The sequence below is a fragment of the Diabrotica undecimpunctata genome, chromosome 5 (genome assembly GCF_040954645.1).
Source record: "Diabrotica undecimpunctata isolate CICGRU chromosome 5, icDiaUnde3, whole genome shotgun sequence".
Taxonomy (NCBI): Eukaryota; Metazoa; Arthropoda; class Insecta; order Coleoptera; family Chrysomelidae; genus Diabrotica; species Diabrotica undecimpunctata.
The window spans coordinates 114429330-114450570 of NC_092807.1; the positions used below are offsets into that span (position 1 = coordinate 114429330).

Genomic DNA, 21241 nt, shown 5'->3' on the forward strand with positions numbered 1-21241 from the left:
ATTTATATTCTTCAGGGCAATTTAAAACTTTTATCATATCTTCTTCTTTACAAATAAAATTATTCTTCATTATGTACTCATTATTCCTTGCTTCCAATTTTACGCATTCCGCCTCGTAGGCATCCATCTGCTTAAAATTTCCATTCCTTAAATATTCACTACAATAATTATTCTTTATATTCTTTTGGGACATTTCCCTATCATCAAAATACATTTCTTCTTCATAAACATCATTATTTTCTTTTAATAATATCCTATCAACTCTTATTCCTTCTTCTACCTCATCTTTCTGCATAAATTTAATTATTTGCCCTTCCAAAGTTACTATTTTCTCTTCAAAATCTATCTTTACTTTCTTCTTTTCCAATTCATCATTTCCCATTAATATATCAACACATAAATCCTTGACAATAAATCCTTGCATATTAATTTCTTTATTAAGAATATTAATTTTAAAATTGGCTAGTTTATCAATTTCACCCAACTTCTTATTATTTGCACCAACAATTTTAATTTTTGGAATCTTTATTATATCTGATAATTTTAATGTATTAAAAATAAAATTCTCCGAGACTAAAGTACTTTCTGAACCAGTATCTATCATAATCTTAATCATTTTATTTTTGGCCAAAGCATTTATATAAATTAAATTAATAGATTCAATAATTTTCTCTTCATCTAAAGAAATAAATTCAGAAGGTTTTTCATAATAGCAATGGCCTAACTTGTAATTCAGAAAGTTTACTGCACAAAATTTTGATTATTAGAATTGTCAGATTGTATCTGACCACTTGGATCTGATGTCCTATGTCTTTCCCTACTATGACTTCTACTCACATTTTCTTGCCTTGTACTCTTTCGTTCCCTGTCTTCGCAGCTCCTATTACTTTGTACACAATTTACCTGTCTGTTATAGTTAGGTCGCTCTGTATTTTTTCTATTGTTAAAATCTTGTCTATTATTATTAGTACTGTTATTAATATGTTGTCTATTATAATTAGTATTATTATTAAAATTTTGTCTATTATAACTAGTATTATTATTAAAGTTCTGTCTATTTGGATTACTGTTATTATTATTAAAATTTTGTAAACTATCACCATACCTAGTATTATTGTTATATGATTGTCTATATTGTTGATTATCATTTTTATTATATTGAAAGTTATTATTGTTTTTTCTGTTGTTATTATTACTTGTCATATTGCCTCTTTGTATTCTTTGAATAAAATTAATAAAACTATCTATTGTTTGAATATTTTGTACAGTTACGGTTTGCACAACATCAGCATCAAAATGTCTAGATACATTTAAGACTGTTTCATCCTCTCTAAGTGGTGGTTCTAAATATTTTGCAACTGTTATCAATTTCAATGCATAATCTACCATATTTGATTTTAAATTTTGATTATACTTTCCAAAATATAGAATTTCTCTAAACTTGGCTTGCTCTAATTCACCCCAATAATAATTTAAAAATTTATTTTCAAATGTTTGAAAATTATCTAAATCATTCTCAATACTAGCAAACCAAGTTGCTGCATTGTCATTTAATGTCATTCTAATATAATCTTTAATATCATTAATATTATTCACAAATCTTAATTTATGTTTTAAACTATTTATGTATACTCTAGGATGCAAATTTTTTATATTACCAGAGAATTTAATCCCAGTCTCATTTGTTAAATTTAAGTAAGGTCTCCCTATGTCTCTCATTTGTGAAATATCATCTATTCTCTGTTCCACATTTCTTATTTGATTACAATTTATTTGGATATTTTGTTGTATATCGTCTAATTTTTCTTCTGTGTTTCTCCTGTCTTCGTTAATTTTTACTTCTAAGTTACATTTTTGCAACTCTATTTTCTGTTCTATATCTATCTTATTATCTTGAATAATCCTCTTTACTTCTGTCCTCTCATTGTCTATCCTTTTCTTGTAGTCATTCCGTATACTTTTTATTTCATTTGCTACTTTTTTCTCTGCAGCTTCAAGTTTTTTATCCATTTGTTTTACAATTTTATTATTATTATCTTCTATTTTCTTTTCTAATTTTCTATGATTCTCTTCCAATTTCTGTTCCATTTTTTTCATGTCTTCTTTGACTTGTTTTGAATTCTGTTCCATTTTTTGTTCTATTTTTTTTATGTCTTCTTTGACTTCTTTTGAATTCTCTTCCATTTTTTGTTCTATTTTTTTCATGTCTTCTTTGACTTCTTTTGAATTCTCTTCCATTTTTTTCGTATTCTCTTCTATTGTCTTGTTCATCTGCATCATTAATGACATCAAAGCTGCCATATTGACATTTTCCTCTCTTTCTGGATTCATTTCTGCAGTATCTTGTGGAACTTGAACTAAACTCTCCTCTTGTATAGGTTGTGTTTCTACTTCCACATCTTCTTCATTCTTTTTGCTTCTTGTACCTTTCTTTCCTTGAGACATTTTGAGACTTTACTTGTTCAAATATAATTAAAAATAAAATCTATAATTTTTTCTTTCTACTGATAATTAATTTAATTATATGAGAGCACTTATCTTCCCAAACTAATTCTTTTAAATAGAGAGCCACCGCGTTGGGCGCCAAATTGTTATGATGTGTTTTTTGTTTGAATGATGAGCAATGAGTATTTTAATAATATAGGGTTTTTATCTCGGTTCTCAAAGAATTAGTTTGTAAGTACTTTTTAAATTATCTTTATTATAACTATTATGAAACACACATATATATATCTAACCTAGCCAATGTAAATTTAAAATAAACTATCTTTAAATTGATACTCTTATAAAACTAATTAAATTCTATAGACAATGTAAAATTTAAACAAACTATCTTCAAAATTGAAATTGTTATGACATTAACTAAATTATATTAACAAAATTTTGTACCTTTCTTTCACTGAATGCCTAAATGAACTGTTTTCCACTATATATATTCTAATCACCACTGAATGTCTTCGTACTTCGGTTATCCTTGTTTTTGTGAAATTTCTTTTTCCAATTATCAGCTTCTACCAATTTAAGATATATTTTTCTTCACCAGCATTTATACACCACCAAGCAAACCAGCAAACAGCATTTATATTTATTCTTCTTTTCAATATACCAATATCCAATTATTATAAGTTGATTTATACTAATCTCCAATCATAATATAATTTTAATTCCTTCCAATGTCCATCCAATATTCTTCTAATATACTTTTATAATCTTCAATAATTATTTGTGTATAATTATAAATGTGCATTAAATTATATGCATAATTTTTAATCTTCATTTAACTCATTATATTAAACAATTGGACTATTTGTACTTGATTCACTGACTCCAACTAACTTTCATATTTCTTACTAAACTTTTCTGACTGACTTCTTGAAAATTCTGAACAATTTACTTCACTAACTAAATGTATCTACTAACTTTCATAATAAACTGGCCTGACTTCTGACTAAAAACTGCCATCTTGAATCCAAATCACGGGTATTTATATCTTTTTGGATATTCTAGAACCATCTGGTAAGAGATCATGTTCCAATTTGTTCTATTAAATACATGTCTGAATTTTCTGGAACAAACCATTTCGCAAACATGGCCATCTCCGGTGATCCAGAGAATTCCATTCTTTTCTATTAATAATTTTGTTGACATTTAGGCTTTTCAGATCAGAATAAACATTTAAATCATTAAATATATATAAATTAAACATTTTAAACTAACATTATTATTATAACCCCACTTATATTCGTATCACAGTATAGATAACAACTTGTTGTCTATACTGTGTTCGTATTATGATTAATTTCTATCTGTCAATTTACTGTATAGTTGGTTGCCTATGCACATGGCTCACTTAAATATATTTACAACATTAAAATACAACTTTTTACACTTATTATATGCTAATTTATTAAAAATGCCCTCACATAAATATATTTTTATTAAATTCTCTAGTATATAACTTCTTAAAATAATCAAATACTTTTTTATATCTAATATTATGTAGTATATAACTTATAAATTATTTTCTATAAACCCCAATCGTCACAATATATATATATATATATATATATATATATATATATATATATATACATATATATATATATATACATATATATATACATATATATATACATATATATATATATACATATATATATACATATATATATATATATATATATATATATATATATATATATATATATATGTATATATATATATATATATATATGTATATATATATATATATATATATATATATATATATATGTATATATATGTATATATATATATATATGTATATATATATATATGTATATATATATATATATATATATATATATATATATATATATATATATATATATAGTAAAAGTTATTTCGTTTTCTAACTTTTACATAATATTTGATTAGCTAGAAATTGAAAATTTAATGTTTATTATTAAAAAAAAGCAATAACTGGGAAAAAGCGCAAGAAGTCTAGTTTTAGCTTTTATAACTTGAAGAGAGAGAGAAAGAGAGAAGAGGGAGATAGTGAGTGAGAGATGGGGAGAGAGAGAGAGAGAGAGAGAGAGAGAGAGAGAGAGAGAGAGAGAGAGAGAGAGAGAGAGAGAGAGAGAGAGAGAGAGAGAGAGAGAGAGAGAGAGGGAGAGAGGAGAGAGAGAGAGAGAGAGAGAGAGAGAGAGAGAGAGAGAGAGAGAGAGAGAGAGAGAGAGAGAGAGAGAGAGAGAGAGAGAGAGAGAGAGAGAGAGAGAGAGAGAGAGAGAGGAGAGAGAAGATGGTCGAAGTTCTACACAAGCTACTAAGCGCAAACAGTGATCCAATCCACGGTCCTGTACGGAAGCGAAACATGGATTATGAACAAAAATTAACAAAATATGCTGAACATCTCCGCCACTAACCGGCGATCTGGGTGAAATACGGCAAGGTGCAAATCGTTCTCCGGACCTCTTCCATACACGTTCGTGTTCTTCTGGAGATGGTTAGCAAAAATGAGACCCATCGGAAAACATAACAACACTCTATTGCAGAACAGTCCAGTCTCTGTAATCATTCGTAAATGTCATCCTGCTAGATGAGCTGCTGTTAATTTTGAGCATGCTACTGGCTTATGAGAACGCAAACCACTTTCATGTAGGACTCTTATTCAGTTCGTGCAGAAAAGAGTTCCTCGAACTTTTAACAAACGACTAGGGAGAACATTTCTGTTCTCCTCATTTTTCTGCATGATCCTGGTCTTGTGGTATATTCTTCAGTCTGACGATACTTCGCAAGAGCATCATGGCCATATTCATGTAATGCCACAACTTTTACATTATTTTCGGGAGTCATACTAATACGATTTGAAAGCACTAATAAACAGTGATATGAATTTATCAGAATAAACGTGAAACGTATGCAATAAAAAATGCAAAAAATCTGTATATTTGAAAACAAGATAAAGTATCATTTTTTGTCAAATGTCCAAATTTTTTTTCTATGATCATGCGATCATTTAAAAAACATTAAAAGAACCATTTTTATTGGTGATTTTGTTGGGATTATAAAAGTTTCTAGTGAACTACTAGTCTTTTTAATTAATTCCGTTTTTTACCACTTCCTATTTCTATACTGAGCTCCAGAAAGCTTATTTGTATTATCAGACATCTATCAAAAAACATGATGAACAACACTTAATTTATAATGCGTCTAAGAAATGTTGTTTTTGATTATTCAAAGAAGAATAAATTGTCGAAAAGGCCAATTTTTGCAAAGAGATTTTCAGACACGTGTTGACTATTCTGCTATTCATCTGTCCAAATATTTAACAATTGTTAATAAAAACTTTTGAAAATGAAAGGTATTAAAAATTAAACTATATCTCATTAAATAAAAAAATATAAGCATGTTTCCAGATTCAGCCATACGGCTCACACTCCCTCTAAGGGGAAAATTCACTCATCTCAGATACCTACGGTATCAAAAGGATTGAGCTCTGGTGGGACTCTTTCCATGTTACCGAGTTCTAGATGACTTAGTACGTCGGTGTATCTCCCAAAATTTTTCGCACGCATCTGGACGTCGAAAGTAGCATAGCTTTCTGTATGATCTTATATAGATGTTCATTTAGACTCAGCTTTTTTATGTTTTCTAGGAGGTTCTTCGGAATGACTCCAGTAGTAGATAGAATAATAGGTATCGTCTGGGTACTTTTCATTCTTCATTGTCTCCTTATTTGTATTTCCAGATCTCTGTACCTGGCGATCGGTTTGTTGTAATTAACACGCAGACTATTGTTGTTAGGTATCGCCACATCGATTAGTGTTGTTTGTCTCATTAGTTTATTAACTAGCACGAGATCTGGCCTATTATGTACTACAGTTTGGTCTGTGAGCACAGTGCGATTCCAGAATACCTTGTAGTTGTCATTCTCAAGCATACTCTCAGAAACATATTGATAATATGGGAGATGGTTTGTTTGTAAAAGTCACAGTTTAAAAGATATCTCTTGATGAAGGATCTTCCCTACTGAGTCATGCCGTTTTTTATATTTAGCTGCAGCAAATGTTTGGCAGCCCTCGTTAAGATGTTGGATGGTTTCTTGGACCTGACATCCATATCGGCATTTGTCGTTTTAGACCTGAGGGTCTTTGATGATATATTTCAGGTAATTTTTAGTTGGTATAACCTGATCCTGAGTGCAAGTAATGAACCTTCTGTTTCAAGGAACATATTTCCTGATCCCAAACAATAGTTTGACGCTATATTGTCGACATAGTCTTGACTGACTTCATTGGGATGTCGCCCGTGCAGAGGTTTACCCATCCAGATGCGCACTTTTTCGTTCTTAGTAAGATAGTTTATGCGCATTTCTTGTTCCCTCAGTTTGATTGGTGTTGTGTCATCTACTGCACAAATCGCGCGATGAAGAGTAGATGTCTCCGCCTACAACTGCAAATAAGTTCTTAAATTAGTAATCTGTTTTTCTCATTGCTCGCTTATATCCATAAGTCGTCGTTCTCCTAAATACCGCGGTAATGTCGTTCTTTCTACTGCACCTCGAGGATGGTGTTTTTGTGCCTTTGTGATGTTTGTTCGTACTTTTCGCTGAAGAGTTTCTATATCCGTTTTAGTCCACTTAATAATCCCAAATGAGTAGCTAAGCGCAGAAAATGCGTAGGTGTTTAATGCCTTAAACAAATTTTTACTATTAAGATGTGAACGAAGTAGCTGTTTTACCCTTCGTATGAACTCTGAAGTTAATTCGATTTTCATTTGTTTGTGGTCAATTTTCCGCGCATGCTTTACTCCTTGAGTAGCCTTAGCCTTGATGTTTTGGCCATTTTGCATATCGAATCCTCCAGCTTAAACCTTTCCCTTGACTATATTTAGTACACTACACTTGTCCAGCCCAAAGTGCATGCTGATATAATTTGAGAAAGTTTCTACAGTTTTTAGCATTTGATATAAGTGATTTCGAGTGGAAGCCAACAGATGATCAAGCTTGGCGACTACAGTATTGGTGTTTTTAATGCTAACACCTGAGTCAGTGGAGTTCAATAACTGGGATAGTGGGTTCATCGCTAGACAGAACCACAATGGACTCAGCGAGTCTCCTTGGGCCGCGGTTAATTGTTATATTTTCCGTGTCGATATTGTTTTCACCAGGTATTAGGAGGTGCGACTTATTTATATATATATATATATATATATATATATATATATATATATATATATATATATATATATATATACTAAGGTACACTCGAAGAGTGGTGGGTTTTTCGGTCAAAGTGGAGAAATAAAAGACAAAGAAGGTGGCTACTTCATCTATTTATTGAAGACGTTTCGCTTTCTGCTCAGAAAGCATCATCAGTTCATCTAAAAAGAACAATATGAAACCAAACATCCATAGAGAAGTTACAAAATGTGTGTTACCTTACAAAGACATGTAGCAGTCAATGATGTAAAAAATATGAAAAAGCTTACGAAACTGGACATTTAGAGTTAAAGTTGTATAAAACAATTAATTGAAACTAGGTATAGTTTGCAATTTAACAAAATTAGCACAGCAAAAGAACATGTTATAAACATACATGTATATAAAAAAGTTATTATGAGAACTTAAGTAAAAAACATTAAGGTTTATTTTATTGTGTAAAGAACCAGAAAGATCATGAGAATGCCCTTCCAACAATTTACTTATAATCAATTAGATTTTAATTTTAACTTTAGGTTGAAGACGCAATAGCGCAAGCGGTAGGATGCTTGCCTCGCAAGCCGGTGGTCCGGGGTTCGAATCCCACCGCCGGCAAGAACATCTAGACATTTTAAAAAATGTCTATAGGCCCCAGGTCGACTCAGCCTGAATAAAAATGAGTACCTTGGGTAAAACCAGGGGTAATAATAGACGGTTGAAGCGTAGCACTGGCCATGTTACCTTCCTTGTATACCGTAGGCCCTAGATATAGCAGACTACCCTGCTATACTCCCAAAGCCGCGACAGCGGTATAAAACGGGAGACTATTATATAACATTATTGAATTATTTAAGATTAATATAGTAATAAAGATAAAAAATGAAGTTACCAGTCTTAAGCTTACTGAATCTCGCAAGTAAATGAATTTACAGGTTTAACACCCACGCAAACAACGTGAATAGATATGGCCTTGAGGTCAAAATGATAGAACAGCAAGGCAAAATACCAACCTCTTTGCAGAAAGCGAAACGTCTTCAATAAATAGATGAAGTAGCCACCTTCTTTGTCTTTTATTTCTCCACTTTGACCGAAAAACCCACCACTCTTCGAGTGTACCTTAGTTTATTTTGGATTGACGGTCGTACTCCTTTTCTCTCTCTCTCTCTCTCTCTCTCTCTCTCTCTATATATATATATATATATATATATATATATATATATATATATATATATATATGTTTATATATTTCATATATCTACCAGTCATTTCTGTGGAACTAAGTCAAAGGCTTTCTTGTAGTCAATAAAGGCAGTGAAGAGGTTCCTTTTTTGGTGTATGCCTGGTTAGAAATGACTTAGTCGATAATAAGTTGTTCCTTGTAACTCATGGAACCCTTAGCGCATCCTTTCTGTTGAGGTTCTATGATATTGTTTAGAGCGCAGTGTTGGTAGATACGCTGGGCTACACAGGATGTGACCAATTTATACAGAGTTGGAAAACAAGTAATTGGGCGGTATTTGGCTGGATCTTGGGTATTATTTTGATCCTTCGTTATTAAATAAGTTGTTCCCTGCGTTAGGAATGATGGTATTTCCCGTGGATTAGGAATAACATGATTAGGAATAACATGTTGATAAACACTCATGAGCATTCCAAAACTTCTTAAACCAGAAGTTTTGAACTCCCTCTAGTCCAGGAGATTTCCAGTTATGAAGCCCTTTGATAATATTAGAGACTTCTTCTGTGGTGAAGGGTTCATCGACAGTTGTACGGTAGTGTTGACAGCTGTGCGTCGTATCTTCTATCCATCCAGCATTGGTAGTTCCGCAGCTGGTGTGGAAAGTTGATTTCTCCAAAACTCCTGGATTTCTTCTTGGCTTGGTTTCTCGCTTTCTCGGCACGCTCAAAAAGCGCATTGTCACATTTCCTGCTCTTACTAACTTTGTACCTCCTTAACTTCCTGAATAAATGGAGAGTTTTTGTTTTAATGTATCCAGGCACTGTTGGGCTGTGTTTTTATCTGGATCATATTGCAAGTGTCTTGCAGTGCTCAGCATTATCTGTGCTCTTTTAATAACTTTTCTACTTGTTATCCCCCGTATCTATTCTGTTATTTGATGTCATCAATGACGATATCAATGTTCCTACGCAATAATCCAATCTCGTTTAGAAGCCGTTTTTCCCAGGGTGCAACTCTGTTAACTGTCCTTCCGACATTGGTATCCCGTCGTGTTCTGGTCTTAATTCTCTTTATATTAGCTGTTGCTGTTGCTGCACAGTAAATAAGCATATGAAATATGCCAGCGTAAGGGCTTCTACGACGTAATTGGGTAGGACTTCAGTATTCATAATTTGTAACAGAGCACCTAGTTTTTTAGAAGAGTTTATTTTTGGTAGCGGTGGTCTGCTAAGTGGGTTTGTTCCATTAAACTCTTGTACAGCACGTGCCATTTTGCTTACCAGGATATAGCGTAACCATGGAGCAAAAAGACAGAAGAGTGAATGTAAAGGTAGTGGGAGCAAAAATATTGTTAGACGGGAAGTGCTATTTTGGGAGGCCACATTAAACAAGGAAAGAGAGTCACTTTCCTTGTTTAAGAAATCAAATTTAGTTGGGTTATGTTATTGTTTGTCCCAACTGCTACATGAAAGCTTATTTCTATTGAAGTTTTTTAACAATTGTGTCACATTTTAGACTATTATCGTTATTATTTAATTAAAACCTTCTCGTCTAAGACTCATTCTGAAAAATATTTTATAGCTACTTTAAATTTGGCGCTTTTGTATTCCCGGATATGTCCTCCATATTAAGAGGCCACTTTTATGAATTTTAGTCTCCTTTTCCCAACGATTAGATTATCTCTTTTGTCTTTTTCCTCGATGAGCGTATCCCGTTGTTGTCGTGTTGTGTATTATCAGGTTGAGTTTCTTGTATGGTAAGCTCAGGAATCTGCTCATGTATTTCATTACGGACTTGATCCACATTTACCTCTTGATTATTAATCTCCCGTTCGACTTCACTTCTGATGGTATTGCGTCTAGTCTCTGGGATAACGATGTTTTATTATTAATATTTTTATTTAAAGTATAAATTCGCCATCATAGTGTAGAAAGTTAGAAAATATATAATTTTATTTATTTATATAAATAGAATCAAGTTAATGTATGTACTTACCTTTTATTACTTCTGTCTCTGTAACCACAACACAATATGTAACAAAATTTTTTCAAGTTTGCTACGATTACACTTATTACATTTACCCTTAGATTAAAGAAATCCTGGTTTCTTTAATCTAAGTATTTTCCTGAAAAATTCTCGACGTGGTACAAAAAATAGGTTAAAACGTATTAAAATACAAAAAATATAAGACTAAGTACATATATTTTCCTTTGGGTATGGAATCATACATGCCCATTAACTCGGCCCACGGAGCACAGAGTCATCTTCTCTGTCGCTCACGTGGGTAACTCCACGATGGCGGAAGTGGCATCCCTGGATTTTAGGGATTCTATCAATACTCATCAAAAAATCTACTCAACACTCTATCAAAAATCAATACTCTATTCTAAGACCACAACGGCGATGAAGGCGGATGAGAACAAAATCGAAATGGCGAAGTCGGCGGAAGTGGCAGGAATAAAAAACAAGAAGGGAAGATCGATCTCTAAAGTCCCGAAAGACAGTCGATCTAGAGGAAGAAAACATTGAGGAAAAATTACCTGGTCCTCCAGGTTGGGGGTTTAGGCGTCAGGCCAGTTCCCTGTCACTTGTAAAAACTGGAAATTACTAAAAAGCCTAATGCTTGCCTCGGAATTTCGGACGGAATGTATGGAAAAAGACACAAGCTACGGAAACGGATATTGAATATTGGTACATGGAATGTCCAGGGAATAAGAGTAAAAATGAAAGAAGTTATTCATGAACTGAAAAACGCCAACATGGATATAGTAGTCTTGACGGAGACTAAGAAAAAAGGAACTGGCACAGAAACTGTAAATAACTATACACACATATTCAGTGGCATCCCAAAACACCAAAGAGCAAAGAGAGGAGTCTCTGTAATGATACACAAAAAATTCAAACACAAAATAACTGATTTCGAGACAATCGACGAAAACATCATACGTGTTAATATCAACATAAATCAAACGCCAGTGACAATTCTAGGAGTCTACGCCATCTCAGATGACGAATCAATTGCTGCTAAGGACGAGATTTTCGAAAAATTGAACGACATAATCACCAACATAGGAAAGTCACGAGAACTGATAGTACTGGGAGATCTGAATAGCCGGGTGGGCCAAAGAATAAACAGTGAGGTGATCGGTCCATACGGTGAAATAAACCTGAATAACAATGGAGAACGGCTGATCCAAGTGTGTCAGAGTCATACTCTGAGAATAATGAACGGCTTCTATAAACACAAGGATATTCACAAATACACATGGGTACAACATACAAGGAATTTAAAATCGATCATTGACTATGTAATAGTCAAACAAAGCACTACCTTAAAAGTGAATGATGTAAGAGTACTTAGAGGACCGACGTGTGGTTCCGACCACTATATAGTTAGGACAAAAATGGTATTTCCTTTTAAATCTAACAAGAACAATAACGTTAATGAGGAACCTCAACAAACAGAAGTGATAACGAACAAACGATATAACTTAAACAGCCTTATCAACGAAAGCACAAGAAACCTATACCAGCACAGATTAGACGAAAAGTTGCTACATAATATAGAAGACCAGTCAGTAGAACAAATTTACGAAAACATAACGAGTAGCATCAAAGAAGCAGCAGAGGAGGCCATTGGACTAAAAACTAATTCCGCTAGTAAAAAACTTTGGTGGAATCAAGAAATTGAAGAACTAGTACTTCGGAAGAAAAAAGCATACCACAAATGGCTAAACACAAAACAGGAGTTGGATAAAGATGAATACAAAGATATTAAAAGAGAACACGACAACTAGTAAACACAGCTAAACGAGAAATGTGGGACAAAAAATGCAAAGAGATAGACACATATATGGGAGGTAGAAAATGCTCAGAGACGTGGAAATTCCTGACAAAAGTTAAATCAAATGAAAAAAGAGAAACAAACATACAATTAATAACAACAGAGAACTGGATCCGACATTACGAAAATCTATTAACAGAAAACAGAGAGGAATATAGAGAAATGTCTCCAACTGAAATACACATACAGGGAGAAACGATAAACATCGATGAGAGGACTGTCATAAAAACGATACAACTACTAAAAAATGGTCGAGCTGCAGGTCCGGAGGGAATTCCAGCAGAACTAATCAAATGCGGCACTAACAAACTGTTTGAACGATTAACCTGGTGTATAAACCAATATCTAAACGGTGCACCAGTCCCGCATGAGTGGAAAGTATCCTTCATATCATCCATACATAAGAAGGGAAGTAAACTGGACTGCTCAAACTATCGAGGTATATCAGTAACCAGTAACTTAAGTCGCCTATATGGAAGGATACTTCGAGACATTATCGAACAAGAATATAAGGAACAAGAAGAAGAGGAACAATCTGGCTTTAGAGCGGGAAGGAGCTGCACCGATAATGTGTTTGTTTTGAAACAAATAATAGAAAAAAGATCAAGTACCAACCAAGAAACCCACCTTATGTTAATAGACCTTCAGAAGGCCTATGATACTGTACCCGCTAAAAAGCTATGGAAAGTTTTGCAGGAAACAAACATTAACCACACAGTAATTAACGCCATTAAACAGCTTTATGAAGGATCAACGTCGGGAATAAAAATTGGAAATAGACTTTCAAAAAAATTTCCTGTAAACAAGGGACTCCGGCAGGGGTGTTGCATATCCCCCACATTGTTTAAAATCTACGTGGCGAAAGCACTGTATCAGTGGAAGAGAAAGTGCAGAGGAATGGGCATTGACCTGGGAGAAACTTGCCTATATACCCTACAGTTTGCAGACGATCAAGTCCTTATAGCCAACGATAAAGAAGACCTGACATATATGGCCAGAAAACTACAGGAAGAATACAAAAAGTGGGGTTTAGAACTCAATACACAAAAAACAAAATATCTCCCAATAGGCACAGAACTATCCAACATTCAGATGAACACAACCGAAATTCCATTCTGCACTGAATATACCTACCTAGGAATTGATTTCGACACCACAGGCACAGACACTAGGGAAATTAGAAAACGAATAACCCAGGCCCGTAGAACAATTGGATGCCTTAACGGAGTTCTTTGGAGCTCAGAAATTGGTAAAAGACGAAAATACAATATATATGAATCTCTCATAAAAACCAGCTTAACCTATGGTACAGAGACATGGAGACTAACAGAAAGCAATAAAAGAAAACTCGAAGCAACAGAAATGGATGTATTTAGACAATCACTTCGAATATCTAGGGCAGACAGAATTAGAAACGATGAAATAAGGAATCGGATGGGGGTAGATGGATTACTGGCAACAGTATGTTTTTATGCCAGTAATCATATGTATACCTATATAAAAATTGATATTTAAATATACAATTACAATTTCTTTTCTTAAGTTCATCCTTTCTGTTACTAGCAGGTACAACTATAATCAATAATTTGTTTTTATAATATTCATAATTAGTTTCTCCCTATTTTCAGGGCGGCTCGCGCCGCTCCCTGGACTTGCTGCCCGGGTGCCCCGCACTCCTTAGTGCGTACACTCCCAGGTCGGAATGGCCCTGATCACAATTCTCTATAATGTCAAGTAGCTATCTTTATATTATCCGTAATTCTAGTTTACTTGTCCTTGACTTACCTGGTTCGTAACGATTTTGCTCCGTCTGGCGTTTTAGTTTGATGCTTCTTAGTATATGTCATTTTCCCAGCATAATTCCTTGTAGAGTTTTTCATCTCTTGGTCGTCGTTTTAAGTTCCAGTTTGTTTTATGTTGTATACACATTTAAATAATATATTTAAACATTTATTTACATTTTATAATATTTTTAATCTAATTAGGAACCTTAGAACTATCTCCAGCTGGAGGATGAAGAAAAAGTCAGAAAGCGAAATGTATCCGAAATTTTCTAGTGAAGACCACGCGAAACCACCTTACGATACAGACGAAAGGTATTCCAAAATGCCGTCTAGAGAGGATCTGGCTAAACAATTTAGCGAGTTTAAAGAAAAAGGTTATGTAAGCAGCAAACCAACTACTTACTCGACAATAAATGTTCAGAAGATGATTAATAGTTTGATGGAGCAATTGAAGAACATGCAAATTTCATATGATCCTCTTTCCCCTGGTGCTGAAGCTGAAAAAGCCGAGATGCAAATAAGAACTGTAAGTAGGAATTCATGTACGATTTGAGTTTTGTTTCCAGTTTTGTCGCATATGTCATTATTAGTCTGACTGTTTTGTAAATTCTGCCTTTCATTTCTTTCCCGATATTTTTATTTCTCTATATTGTTTCATTCAGGCAACCTGCGGCTATGTTTGCTCTATTCACTTGATCTTCCACTTCAGTTTCTAATTTCGAAAGTTCAGATTGTAATATAGGTATACCTAATAGATTTAAAATATTAGGTAGATTTATTAAATGGTGTATCAATAGAAAATGTTTCGTTTCAAAATTCAGGGAAAAGCCACGTTGAGATTGTTTTTTGATAAGGGGATTATAAAATAAAGCGATTAACCATATTCAGCTATTGTCTTGTCAAAAATGGGAAAGTTTAAAAATTTAATTTATGCAGATGCTATTGTTGGGTGCATATCGAAAACAAGAAAATATTAATTTAAGGGATTTAGTAGAATATGGAAATTATGTGTTTGTTTGAAATACTAATAGGATATCATTGGTTAACAATGGAGAGGGAGGAAGAGGTTATTTATGTTGGATGGTATTTTGAAATCAGAGAAAAAGGAAGTTTTTCCTGGTCTTAAAAAGAAAAACATCTGAAGAAAAAAGAGATTGAATGCCGCTGAATTTGAACGGTAGAAGGAAATTAAATTGTATGAATTCAAAAGTAATTTTTGTTTCCAAAAGTGTTGGAAAAAGTGGTAGCAATAAAGATTCCATGTATGCTGATTGGTAGCAGCGCAGAAGTTAATATTTGTAAGTACCAATAAATTATATCACTGCATCGACAGAAGTTTAACCTAGGGTAATTTAGTGTCCAAAAGAAGATAGGAAGTATGTTTAGGACCTAAGATCGACTTTCAATTTGAGCGCAGATCCAAGAAGAGATTTTAGTTAGCGAATTGACAAGAGAGTCTCCGGGTCAATTTTGGAATTTGATAGAAAATGGAAGTTAATTTGTTTAGTAAAATTTGGGAACAATATTACAGAGATATGAAGTTTTGAAACGGAACAGTAAATAATTAAATTTAAAAAGTTTCTTTTTATAAGTTATGTAAAGTAATATAGGTCAAATTAGGTAAAATAAGTAAGAATAAGACTTACTCACAATTAATTCATTCTATCACCAACGACCGGTTTCGCATACTATAAGTTGCTATGTATCCTCATTCGTTCTAGCCAGTTTCTCCATCACACAATTAATGTAGTGTACAACCTACAAACTACTCCCTTTTTTAAATTAATTGTCTGTTTAGTCTTTTGAATGTTCTGTCCTGAATGTTTGTTCTTTAAATATTTTTTAATTTTTAATTTCTTGAAATTTATTTCTATTTCACTATCTGGCATCACAATAATTTCTTTCTGCTCTTTCTAAAAAAATAGACCAAGATTGGATTTTTATTTACTTGATAAATGCATCTTGGATTATTTGAACACCCAAACTAACATCCAAAAGAAAACATCTATGTTATTCTGCCTTGTTACAGTGCTGTATCGGCATCATGTAGTTTACCACGTACAGCCATTGAATACTTTTACACCCTTACATATCTAGTAGCCATCATCCTTACATATCTAGTGGTCCATCAGGAATTAAACAAAAGAACTGGTGCAGCTGCTTTAATTACTGAATCGTCTTATAAAAAAGCTCTTGAAAAAGCACAATTACCTATAAATAACTGCAAGTAGGGTTAAGAAAGTGGTGAACTTTGACTCGAATACATAAGGAGAATTAAATAAAATGAAAGAAAACAGAAACGCTGGTATTCATTTAGGCCAAGAACTCAAGCAAAAAATTAAATCCAAAAATAAAAGGAAAACAGAAGTAGTTTCTTCGGATTCATAAGAGTCTGAGCAAGAAATACCATTTATCGATTTTGAACATGACGTGGATCAAAAAGAAGAGGATGTGGAATGTATCTTTGCTTTGAATGTTTTTTTCTTTCGACAAACCTGGGCTTCTTTGCTTTGAATGTTTTTTTCTTTCGACAAACCTGGGTAACAATGGCTACTCTGCTGTAAATGCTACAGATGGTGTCATGAAGCATGCAGTGGAGCTAAAGGCAACGATAATTTCATTTGAGACTTTTGTATGGATGGATAGTCACTTTTTACCTTTTATTATTTTTGTACAGGTATATTTCAGGATAATAAATAACATTTACTGAAATAAAAGTTATATATTTTTGTAATCACCAAAATAACAAATAAATTATTTACATTGTACTTGTACATGAAATATGCGTTAACTGTCTAATTTGGTTTAAACATTTTATTATCGCCTAAAGGTATCTTCTGGAATTATTTTAAACCTACGAGAACATAATACATAGTTATACCAGCAAATTACTAAGAACAAAACAAAATGAGAATTATTTTTTTGTAAAAAATATCGGTTGAAAAAAATGTATTCATCATTAGGCGACTTTCCTCTACAAAAAGCAACATTTAATTAACGCAAATTATTTGCCATCAATATTTAATATATATTTTGCATTTGAACTAAAATAAGTCTTAGGGGAAGTATGCCTATGATGGCATACCTAACTTCACCTCTCGTTTTTTTATTAAAATACATGATCATATTTGTTACAATTTTTTTTCTAGTTCAGTTGAATGTACCAATTAGGCTGGACATATAAAGGTCAAAGAGAATGTAGATTTTTATATTAAAAAATTGAAATATCAGAAATGTCAAGTGTGCCATGATAGGCACATTCCTTGCCTATGATGACATGGCTGCACAGTATAATAGAAAAAAATATGTTTTAGTGGAATTTTCGCATTTTATTCAAAGAGAACAATAATACAACAAATAAAAAAGTAACATACATTAAAACAATTAAGAACATAAATCACAATAAAATATCTTACATTTTTTATCGACCCCAGCGGATTCAGAGTGACACCAGGATTGGCACTCCTGACATTTAATCCAGCATTCTTTCGACTTTGAGAGGGAATACAGGCCATTACAATACAAGCAAGCGACGTCGGAATCATCATCTTCAAAATTTTCGTTATCGCTCGCGGATTCCTGTTCCTTCTCATCATTTCTCTCTATCCCTTCTTTTGCCATTCGGTATAATGTTCGTTTTTCAGGAAAAGTGTCATCCACAGATTTCCCTTCTAATACACTGTTGTACGTAGCTTTTCCTTTAGGTTCTATCTTCTGTTTTATTTGCCGTTTAACTTTGTTTGCCAGTTTTCTTCGTTCTACATTTTCTTTTTCAACAACCTTATCTTTCAACTCTTGAATTTCAGGGGTTGAATTTATTACCCCTGTTTTTCCACGCTTCTTTTGTTTTTTTGTGTTTGACTGCGAAATACTTGGAATGTGTGATAAATCTTGAATTGTTATGTGAAGAGTATCCTGTTGAGTATTTTCTAGAAGGACCCGTTGGCAGTATTTAGTTTGGTGATTTTGTCCACTTTTTAGGTTTTCTTCTAGATTAAAATCTGGATTGTTTAGATTAATGTTTTGAGTTCGATCTTGATTGCTCTCTATAGGTTTATCTGTAACCAATGATGGAGCGAACATCCATTCCTCAAAAATATCAGAATTAATAGGTTGAATCCCTGTTTTGGCAAAGGCATTGCCAAAGTGCGAACAAAAAATCTTGATCCCATATCAATCACATGAGTAGCTAACTCTTTCTCAAGATGAGGAGGTCGTGTAATTCTTCGGCCACTACATCTACTTTTCTTCCACCGGAGTTGTTTGCAAAACGTCTACGAAGTGTCATAGCAGGAACATTAAAAGTTTTGAAAGCCAACAGCCATCCCATCTTCTTTTCTTGGATGTGTTGAATTGCCATATTCATGTTCTCTTCCGACCACTCCTGCCTATGTTTCTTGGTAGACGCCATATTAACAAAGGCCCTGCAACAAAACAAAGCCTATATATCTGATATCAGGAGATATTCGACTGTTTCAGGTATAACTAGATAACGACAATTCAATTTTTAAGGATTGTACTAAACCTTTAAGGACATACATTTAAATCTACTATTGAAGATTTTGTGCGATTTGAAAGCTCCAAATTTGTTTAAAAAACCTTACAAAATGGTATTGTTTATCTACTTTTACCTTAATATAAGTAAAAAGTTGAGTTTTTGAAATTTTTGAATTATTATTCATTTTCCTTTGATGGCATATAACATGTGCACATGATGGCATACTGTGCTATCATTGGAACACATCTGCTATGCCGTCATAGGCAAGTACGCACCAGATTTAAAGCAGAGCGTTATCTTCTAGCACCACAATGCAAAGCAGAAGTTAAAATGCATTGCCTACTGAAGCTTAATACTAATCAAAATTGCATACTTACTTTGGATATTTCAACTTCAGACGAGAAGAGGCAAAAACTGTTTGTGTTAACGTGTGTTATAATAGTTCAACACTCAACAAATCACACTTTCCGTTACAGATTTATCTGTGGAACTAATAAGTGTTTGTAACATTACCGTTGCAAATAAACACTGTCTATGCGCATGCCTATGCAGCCGATATCGTTCGACAGGAAAAGATTTACAAATTACAAGTGGTATGCCATCAAAGGCAGCATGCCATCATAGGCATATTTCCCTTATATTTTTTTTTATAATAATAACTGTAAAACTAATAATCTCTTTGCAGCTACTTTTTAATTACTCCTTTTTTTGACAACTTCTGAGTACTTGAAACCGTCCTGTTTAAAATTGTAAGGGTAAAACTTACCTTTCCAGGGGGTGGATTCTTAAAGACTAAAAATATTTACTGAAAGTCTCTGTCTTGAAACCAAAATTAAGTAATGGTAAAAAGGTTTCAAATTGTATGTTATACATGGCTCTTAGTACTTAGCTTGATCATTATAGCATAAAACGTTAGCAGCAAGGTTAATGTTTTGTTATTTTGCAAAATCATTTGTAGGTTTATAAACTTATATATTAATTTTTTACAGTATCGCTGTTGAACTAAACTTATCTTTTCTTTTAGATTATGGAAATTCAGAAGAAATTAATGAACCTGAAATCAATCAACGAAAAAACGTTATAGTATAAAGTCACACTATTTATTTTTAAAAATCTTTGCTTCAATAAATTTAATATTAGCAATTATTCCTTCTACAATACTATTTTGAATATCAACTTATCAGTTTGCTTACATTTAATAAAACTTGTAAATAAATGGTAAAATACCAAAAACTAATTGTTTACCTTTGTACAACACACACTTTATCTATGTATTGAAGGCTATATGTCTTGCTATGCTAAATCGACAACGTGTTCAGATGTCTTAAATATTAATATTAATAATAATATAACAACAAGAGCTCCACTGACTGAAGGTTATGCGGTGGAATCAGCTGGCGCTCACCTAAGCCGGAAAAACGAGACAGCTCGTGAAATGGACTGTGTCCATAAACGAAAACATTTTGCGCTTCTATTACAAGGTGATAAAGCTCAGTCAAGAAACGATCGGTTATCGACAACATCGTATGCCAAAATTTTCAGAAAATACTCAGAAATTCAAGTATCTGAACAACGAATAGCAGATTAATACCGGGTAATTATACGAGAAAATTTTATCCCAGAGACTAGGCGTGGTACAATTAGAAGCGAAGTCGAAAAGAAGATTCACAATCAAGACACAGTTATAGACAAAATATCCACTGAAACACATGACCAGATTCATAAGCTTGACATACAAAAAACTCAACCTCATAACACACATCAGGCAACAACGAGTAGCACGATAGTCTAGTGAGCGAAATAGCATATGCCATAAAAGACTTCAAAGGAACCAACCCACTTAGTAGACCACTAGTTTCTTGTAAGAAACTAGGTGTGCTGTTACAAATTGTGAACCTTAAATCCTACATAATTACGTCATGGAAGCCCATACATTGGAATATTAACATACTATGCAGCAACAGCTATTGCTAATGTTACGGGTATTAAGATCAGAACACGACGGGTTGCTAATATTGCTAGGACAAATAACAAAGCTACACCTCGAGAAAAAGGGCTGCTAAGGAAGATTGAATTGTTGCGTAGGAATATTGGTCAAATCACGGAATATATTCGTGGAATAACAAGTAGAAAAGTAATCTGATGAGCTATAGCAATACTGCAAAACACTCACAATATAATTTAAAAAAACAACACAGCCCAATGGTGGCTGGATATTAAATCAAATATCAAATCAAATCGATTATCAAACCTA

At 33.1% G+C, this 21241-nt stretch overlaps 1 protein-coding gene across 1 annotated transcript in view; it reads left to right on the forward strand.

Annotated features, from left to right (window-relative positions):
- Window positions 1-20210, forward strand: part of LOC140441692 (uncharacterized) — a 32352-nt gene extending 12142 nt beyond the window's left edge. The window contains exons 4-5 of the mRNA XM_072532573.1: window positions 14691-15015; window positions 20012-20210. Coding sequence (XP_072388674.1) covers window positions 14691-15015; window positions 20012-20071 — 385 coding nt within the window. The 3' untranslated portion in view covers window positions 20072-20210. The remainder of the gene's footprint in view (window positions 1-14690; window positions 15016-20011) is intronic.
- Window positions 20211-21241: the final 1031 nt, after the last annotated feature.